Source organism: Egretta garzetta, unplaced genomic scaffold (genome assembly GCF_000687185.1).
Source record: "Egretta garzetta isolate BGI_Z169 unplaced genomic scaffold, ASM68718v1 scaffold149, whole genome shotgun sequence".
Taxonomy (NCBI): Eukaryota; Metazoa; Chordata; class Aves; order Pelecaniformes; family Ardeidae; genus Egretta; species Egretta garzetta.
In genome coordinates this window covers 2,186,851-2,195,876 of record NW_009269998.1, presented here as the reverse complement: position 1 = coordinate 2,195,876, position 9,026 = coordinate 2,186,851, and the positions used below count along the sequence as shown (strand labels likewise).

At 40.0% G+C, this 9,026-nt stretch overlaps 1 protein-coding gene across 2 annotated transcripts in view; it reads left to right on the top strand.

Annotated features, from left to right (window-relative positions):
• The window catches only part of FRRS1 (ferric chelate reductase 1), a 29,810-nt gene continuing 20,784 nt past the window's right edge, over window positions 1-9,026 (top strand). The window contains exons 1-2 of one of the 2 annotated variants that reach the window (XM_035902826.1): window positions 1-79; window positions 785-898. In XM_035902826.1, the coding sequence (XP_035758719.1) occupies window positions 848-898 (51 nt within the window). In that variant the 5' untranslated portion in view covers window positions 1-79; window positions 785-847. The remainder of the gene's footprint in view (window positions 80-784; window positions 899-9,026) is intronic. The other variant, XM_035902827.1, reaches the window with a different exon arrangement.

The following is a 9,026-nucleotide window of genomic DNA, read 5'->3' as shown; positions in this document are numbered from 1 at the left end:
GGACAGTGGCTCCGGGCCTCTCAGCACCAAAATCATTAACTGCACCCCGCTGTAAAGGTCAGCCTTGCAGCTTCGGAAGGTCAGTCTATTTTTATTGCCTAGAATTATGTTTTAAAAAAAAAAAAAATGGTGCTTCTCGCTTTACAGTCACTATGTTACACTGTTTGTTTACTTTTTTTCAAAGTTGGTATGTTTTGTGGAATTGGGAGGAGTCTGCAAAACAGTTTAGACTTAACCATTTACTTCCAGTCATCCCATGCATATCCTTATTAACTGTGTTTTGCTGCGATGCATTCATCAAATTACGATGCATTTAGAGGCAGTCCAAAGGCCTTGATGTTCATGGAAACCCATTTCAAACTGAGTTTGTTACCTTTTGGTAGCTTTTTTTTTTTTTTTTTTCTTTTCCCCTTCACCTGCTCTTCCCTCTGAACGTCTCAAGAAATCTGTTCCTCATTACAGTTCACATTTTTTGGTATTGTTGAGAAAGGTTTTCATGCTGGTGTCAGTGAACATGTCAACTTTTATGCCCCCTGGCAATATGAGGATCCCTAGACAGACTGGGGGAGTATTCCTATTAAAAGCCCCGCTGTGTGTTTGTGCAGTTCCCCTAACGTTCACCTCAGGGAGACTCATTCAGCTACGATTCAAATGTGATACTTCCAATCTGGATTATTTTACATGGATATTTCCTGGGGGCCCAGCAGGATTCTCCCATCTTCCTTGTCTTTCCTAGCTCCCTCATCCCTTACTCAGCTTGTTGGCCTGTGTGCTTTGTATACAGGGCAGACTTGCACCTAGCAGAAGCCCGGCCCTCCTGGTATGCTGGCTGTTTTCTCCAAACTGGATGTGTCCTAGTAAAGAAGATACAGATGGGAAATACAAGAAGCTCCAACAGGTATGGGAGTCGTAGGAACAAAACCAACAGACATGTCATTGAAAGAGATCTGGACCATCTCTTTGCTATGGTCCTCAGTGGGCTTCAGTATCCTGAAGTGACTTTGCAGGGGGTCTGCCACAGAGCCTTCCACAAGTGCCTCTTCCTCCAGGCTTGCTACTGTCCTGTCACATACTGCAAACGGGGCAGGATCTAGAAATTTCATGAGCTGCTTACTCAGTGAACAGTTCTGAGGAAGAGCAAATAATGCTCATGCAGCCAAGGGCTTTGCATAGTTACCCTAAAGCACATGCTGAATACCTTGTGAAAAGCAAGAAAAACCACAAAGGGTATTGCTGAAGGCAGTTTCACCACTGCCACTGAGTTTTAAAGTGTGGTTCCTTTGTTTTCCCCATTTAAACTCACCCTGCTCTAGTTACTAGGCTTGCACTGCCACATCTCCACTATACTATGCGCATTCAGACAGGTTTTGAAATGTATCCAAGTTTATCAAAAAGGATTTTTAAGTTTCTTAAGACAAAAGTCATTAGGAAACCAAACTAGCGTACAGCCTCCTGACTGCAAATCCTGAAGCACTTATTTTGACCAACATTTGTGACTGTAGCTAAAACAGATGCCAGCAATCTGAATGAAGGACTTGAGCCACAGCAAAAAAGTTCCCCAAGTACTATTCATAATTAATAACTTAATAATTAGGACAGTATCATTTCATGGGCCTTCAGAAAAAACTGACTACTATAAAGATATTGAATGAACGTAGCAGGTCCCTTGATGAAGTTTAGTCAGGAAAGCAGAGCAGACTGCTCTAAACCTTTCTCCATCAACATCACCTCTTATGCCGGCACATCCCTTACAGCCTTTGGGCCTGTGTTAATTTAGCATATGTAAATTGAGCTGGCTTTCTGTGTACAGGAACCACACTAGCAAAACATCAACGCACAAAGTGCTACCATTCAGCATTGCAGATATTGAGTAGGACGCAGCCAACAGCAGTCACGCGTGGCATTTGCTACACTGGCATCTAAATGGTGGATTTCACAGTGCCATTTTATCTTCAGTTTGCAGTTTCTCTGTGTGCGATATCATACACCACAGCAGGAAAAGACCAATGGTCGCTTCAAAATAGGAGTGGATGCCATATCAATGTCATTATCGGGAAACAATTTTCCATCTTTTTCAAATAAATTAATACCAGAATTCTTCAGTCCTTTTACATACACATGCCTAGTACTCCCTCCCTTCCCACCTTCTGTTTTGCAACACAATGTTACTGAACATTTACCCTAGCAGTGGCCTCAATACGCTTTGGGGAGCCTGTTTTCTAGGTGTCAGATCACACTCATGTCATATTGCTTATGCCTATTTTAAAGGTTATGTCTGTGAAGTGTAGGAACTTAGGAGTACTTACACGACCGTACACTTTTTTTTTTTTTTTAAATAACAGAATAGCTCCCCACAACAATGGTAAAAGCTAACTAGCACAGAGAGAACTTAACTGAACTAACTAAAATTAAAAGCAGATTCCTTTGGTCTGTATGCAGGAGATATACGACTTCATAAAATTTAAAGTGATAGCACAGTTTTTCTCAGTGCCCCACGCTCATGACCTGTAAATTCATGAATGAACACTGTGCTATTGTTCAAACAGGAAGTTTCAGAGGTGTTGAATCTTCTGTCGCTTCTGTCTTCTAATGGGGAGATCTCATCCAGAAATGCAAACTTGATTTTGAAAGAAAGCTCATGTTCTTTAAAACTGTATCTCTGCAATTCGATTAGACTGCAGTCTAGAGTGCGAGTTAGATCTTTGCTATGCAGTGGCTAAAAACAAGTGCTGTTCTCAGACATGTTATGTGCTCAGCAGGGATTTACGTATGGCCTTGGATATTATAATCTAGTATTGAGAGAAAATATTGGTCAGAACATTGAAGTAATCACCTGTAGCCTCTTTTTTTTTTTTTTTTTTTTTTTTAAATCCCTTCTAAATAGGTAAACAGATTGCAACAGCCTGATAGGCAGGGAATAAATAGTAGGCTGGAATAAAAATGTCTATGTAAGTAAGAAGTCAAATGAGAGTGAGAAGAGGCTAGGACACTAGCCTATGCAGTTTGTTCTTACTGAACATTTAAATGCCCTTTCCTCTAGTTACTTGGCAGCGTTGGTTTGACCTTTCAGAGATGAACCTAGTGTCATCATGAATTTTTGGATTGCAGAAACATTTTTGGTTTGTTTTTAATCCCAGCTCAGCCATTCTTTTACTGTGTGGCTTCAAACAATCAATGCTCTCTGTTTTAACTTCTGTATAAAGTTAGCTTGCTATTAATTTTTAATGGAAAACTGTAAAATTCAATGCATTTATCTTTAGAGAGGTCCAAATAAAATTTTATTATAGTTAAATATAGCTTTTCACATAATTGCTCAAGATACATTTGACTGTGCTTTAGCTAACGGCATCGCATTAATTTGATATGAATAATCTTCTGCAAATGTGGTGACTTGGCAAACAATTTTAAACAAGTGTCTGAATAGTATTCTTGTACCATTTAACTTAGTTAAGCGTTAAATAAATCCACATGTACTGGTGCAATTTCTGTGTTACAAGGAGAACGTCTTATACGAGTTTGCTGAATCACTACCAGCACTTTTATCTTTCTGTAAATTGTTCCATTTAACACTAGTGAGATATGCTGAGGTTTAAGACTTCAGAGCATCTATTCCTAAAGGAACTGTAGTAATGTTTTATCAAGCAGATCTACTCTTTCAGTTTTATATTTCCTCCTCAAAAATAAGTATTTAAAGAGTGTCTCTTGCACACTCCATTTTCTTTACAATGCTCATTCCTACTGTATCAAACTATAGCGAGAATACCATTGATATTTTCCTGGTCCATTAAAATAATAGTCCTTAAATCTTACCTAGACAGCTCTTTAAGCTCAAATGATAAACAATTGATTGGACTTGTGTCTATTGTATAAAATTGGCACCTGATTTTTAAGCAAAGAAATAACTACGTACTAGCCCCACATGACCTGAGGTTATCTAAAAGCTAATATGGAGGTCCGTGGGCCTGCTTTGTAATCTTTCAGCGCAGAGAGGATTCAAGTTGTAGCAATTTAAACAGTCTACCATGCCATGATATGTTGCAGAAGGAGAATATTTCATCAAACGTATGACTACAGCAAGCATTTGTTTTAAGGAATAATTTTCATCTCTTCCTCATCCTTATGCCTTGGAACAAATTCCTGATTTCTGACTGCCAAATCACTTTCAGCCCCAGGTCTCTTTTCAACCAGTTTTAACATTCTACCATCAAGTTAAACATGAGCAGGAAGAGCAGGGAGGGTGATGCAAGAGCCGTTTGCACTAGAATGCTACAAAGCCAAAATTCAGATGACAAATCTTCTTCTGCTGTATAACAATCAGTGCACCATTTGCAGTTGAAGCACCACCAAATGCTGCTACCAGAAATTCAAAGGCCTTACTTAACGTCTGTCTTACTGATATAGTCAGATCTTTTGGTTAGCCATGAACTTGTGCTTGGGATTGCTGATCAGAAGCAGCTTGCCCATAACTGGGCAGTGGCTCCTGTGTGAACTCACAGGAGCTAGGAATTACTGCTGTACACTGGGGCAAACTGCTGCTGCCTAGCTTTTCAGAGTAGCTTACCCCTGCGCAAGAAACCGCTGGCTCTCCGTTCCAGCTGGATTCTTCTTGGTGGAGGAATCACTGTCTCGTACAGCAGCGCAATATTGATATTTTGCCTCCAAGTAGGTCAGTGACGTATTTGTTGGGTCGCTGCAGGTCCTGTGCAGCAGGTTCCCCCGAAGCTTGGAACTTCCTTGGAGGTACCAGCTCGCACTGAGACAGTGTGCTAAACTGGCTCTGCTGGAGGCAGCTTTCCATAGCATCTCTGGACCTTGCTTGATATTCCTCTGCGCTCGTCAAGTGAGGATTGCTGCTCACAGGACTTGAAAGCTAGTGTGAAACAACCTTCTCTCTTTTACTCTTCCCACAACTCTCCTATGTTGGATATGCCTTTTACCAGCTCTGTTACAGTCTGACCAGTTTATTAGCCTTTGAAAGTCTCTGCAAGCACTTAGGTGAAACTTGCTAAAGGAAGAGCTAAAATCCATGCAAGCATTCCTACTGAGCACACTGAAGCATCACCTCGTGGCTCCCCCCCAGGGGTACCAGGCATGTACTAACTAGCACCTTGCTACAGCTAACAGCGCTGCGCATCATGCATTGTCCCCACAGAATGATTGCTTGTACTTGAACTCAGAGCAACCACAAACCCCGCAGAAATACCAGGTCTGAACAAAGAATGCATTTATAAGCCATGAAAGAGACAAAGAGAGAACTGCTGAGAAAAAGGTGAAAAGCTGGAAATGGGTTGTCTGTGAAAGGGCCTCTGAGATGAGATGGAAAAGAGTGGGAAAATTAGTTCCTAGTCCAAACGAAAGAGGAAAAAAGCTGTGGGGCAGAGGCAGAACTGAGACTGGCTAGCAGAGAAACTGCTCAGCGTGTGGAAGAGCATTGTACTAGATTTCAATTAACCTTGTAGTTTCACATTATGAATTGTGTAATGAGGTCTAAAGTGCCCTAAACTGAAGCACTCACAGGTCAATGCTTTTGCCAGCAAGCTCTTTGCTCCCTGTGAAATGGAATAATAGGATCTCATCACATCTCGCTGATATAATAAAATCAGTAAATTTTAAAAGCACCGCAGTAATGGTGAAAAATATAGAAAACTCAATACAGTTAATAATTCAGTAGTTTTATCAGATAAAACTTCAATAGCATGCATCAGATAAAGCGATGGCCCACATCCCTTGAAGTGGGCAAAATGATTTTACAGCAGAGTCCTTTACCCATTGCTTTAATTGTGCTGTGCACTGAATTAAGTGGAGACTCTCTCAGAAAAGTGGCAGGTAGTCACTGTATCATAGCACCTATGCAGACCTGGCTCAAACTGCTATCAGGGAATCAAACTTAATCCTTTCATTTCGCATAAGCAAGGAAGTAATTTTTTTGGAAAAAATTCTCTTGAAGTCAAAGTCGATGAACATTTTGGTAGAAAGCTATCGCGCACGTACATCAACTGTTGATGTGCCAGAACAGAGATAGGAGAAAGAAAAAAAAAAAAAAAGGTTTCTGAGTAGTCAAGAGTGGAAAACCTTATTTTACTTAGCGGCTGACGCCACCAGGTGGCTAGCTAGTGTAATCGACTGAAAGCCGCAAAGGCATTTTTCTTTTACCTCTGCCTAAACAAGTATTTTCATATAAATACATTTCCAAGTGTGAACTTTTATGTGTGACAAAAAAGATTTTAAAAATAGCTCAAGTAGAAAGGGCTTATTAGTAGAGAGGAAGCATACATGAAAAGAGTATTTCTGGGGGTCAGTGGAATACGTTTATCTAGTTTGTAGGTTAACAGTAAGTCAGCTGGTAAAACAGAAAAATATGAAACAGTGCCAAAGCTCACGGGAAAAAACCCATAATTAATTATGGGTAAAAATATTTCATCCTACATTGTGACTTTTATCATCACTTATTTCCTTTTAGATGGTTAGGATTGTTTAAATGACTCAACATTCCCCTCTCTTTAGGGAAAAAAGCATACGGAAATTGCTTTGGTAGGAAAAATTCTTCCTAAGATAATATTATTGCTGTTATTTAGCTAAGACAGTAATGCTGAAAAGCTTGAAAAATGCTGAAGTCTGGTCTTGTAAGTATAGGACACACAAGAGGGAGATGATGAAATATAGGTGTCAGACCAGTCTCCTGCATGTATCCGGCCAAATCTAAATGCACATTTTCAAACACACCTCAAAATATCAAAATAGAAAACAGTAGTAACAAAAACTTCTTAGACCCAAGTTATCTGTCATCAAAACAATCTGATACGGATGCAGCCTTTTTGCACATCGCTTGATTTGGACTCAAGCAACGTTTTACTGTGATGATCTCGCCAGCAACACAGAGAAACCCTTTGCCTCGTGCACACGTATATGAAACTTAAGCAAGGTTCACCTTATAAAATACCACAGTTACGCTGTATGATTAACTTAATGCCTAAGAGGAGAATTGATTACAAGGAACCATGTAATAACACAGGTTCTCTTCAGCCCTAGCTTCAATGGCTTGTTGTTTTTCATATTACTTTGGGCTTAAAAAATAGCATAGCTATCAGTATATGCCTTGGAGCACACAATATTTCATTTCCAAAATTATATGTATTTTACTTAATTGTTTCGCCAGTGTTTAAGCAACAGAAATTCCCTTTAATATACTCAGCACGCAGTCTCCTGCATGAAATTGCTGTTGCTTTCAAAATGACAAACCTTCACTTTCTTCCTTGAGGTCCTGTAACAAGCTATGCAAAAAGTCACCAGCTTCTTCTGATGTTAGACGTTACGTTGTTCATTTGCCTCTTGACGTCGTCATCCTCTGACGTAGTCCAGCAGTAGATTACCTGACTTTACCTCTCTTCAGGCTTGCAGTAAGGTTAAAAGCCAACCCCCAACCCTTTATGTCTCTAGCTCATCATTCGGTTAAGCTAGAAACGTCTGCTTGCAATAAATACAGCATTATTGTGACCACACTAGCAGAACTGTAACTGCGGTCCACTTGGCAAAGATACATTGCAGGCTTTTTATAGTTCATATATCCTAACGCATTTTATTTCCTTGAAACAACTCGGATATTGACACTTAAAAAATTTGTATGCAGTGCTCTTTCACAGAAATATTTTCGTTAAGGCTGTAGAACTGTTTATTATTATTATTATTATTTTTTTTTAAGACTGGTATGTTTGAAGAGAGCCCTTCCAGACAGACTGATGACTGGCTGTGCAAAAGCAGTATGGGTACTTGTGCTCTGTAGTTAGAGAGTAATCAGTTTTTCCTGTTTTCTTTTTTTTTTTTTCCCTGGCTTTCTTGCTTTATAGCTCTTTGGCAACAGCCAACACCTTCTGAAATAAAAACAGCTATAAAATGAGAAGCAAACCAGTATTCCCTCCTTTACCTTTCACAGATAAATGAATTCATTTTCTTAAACTCTGATTAGTTTCCAACAGGATCGTAGCTTGCATTTTCATCCCTCCTTGTGGGTCTTAAAATTACTTCCATATATTCTCTTATTTATAACAATGTTTCAGAACTATAGACCCCATTCTGTCAATGGGCCAAGACCCTAAAATAAGATCTTAAAAAAATATTTGGATATTAATTCCTATGATAATGTAAGCTATGAACCTGTTGCCGAGAATATTGGTCACTGTGATCACCAGTTTTTGTACTGTATATGTATTTATGTAATATTTGTCATACTAATAACATATCTGCAAGGAAGGCTTTTAACGAGCATAAATTACTTAGAAACACACAAGCAATTAATAAAGCATGTCTGTACTTGGGCTTACAATTTTATCAAACTCCTCTTTGGGGGACTTTGTTGTAAACTGAATGGTTTTTTTTTTCCCCCCTCCAGCTAGGGGAAAATAGCCATATTTAATTAACTGCACATTATGTTTCTTTAGCTGCTGTACACTTCGTGAGAGCTCAGCTTCCCGGTGACTTCCACGGGGAAGATAATACGAGGGTAACAGTCAAAGCATGTGTCTGATGAGGCAAAGTAGTTCAGTAGTGGTTTTCGCATTACATATAATACGCTACTACTGAGTACCTCTAAGGTTAACGCTGCTTTGAGAGAAACAGAGAAAACCACAGAACACTAACAGAGCATTTGCAAGTCTGCTGTGTTTCATTAGGTAGTACTTTTTAGGAAAATAGGACTAAATTAATAGCATTGAGATGACTAGAACTGCTCAGACCTACTAACAAGCAGCTGCATTAGCAGAGCCCTGCAGTCAAGGCGGTTGTTAAACACGGCCTTTCTATTCTGTAGCAGGGCAAACTTCCCACTGGATTTTCATTAAATAATTGTCTTTTTGTGCCGCTTTGACTGAGGACTTGGGCTAAACCGAAGAAAAACAGAACTCGAGAAGGCCGTGTAAGTCCCGGCAGCTTCTGCCAGCGCGGCCCCAGGTACAGCCGGCACGTACTTGGCTGTCGCGACAAGCAAACCCCGATTTTGCAAGCCCGCCTGCGCCCTCGGGCTCGGGGGCAGC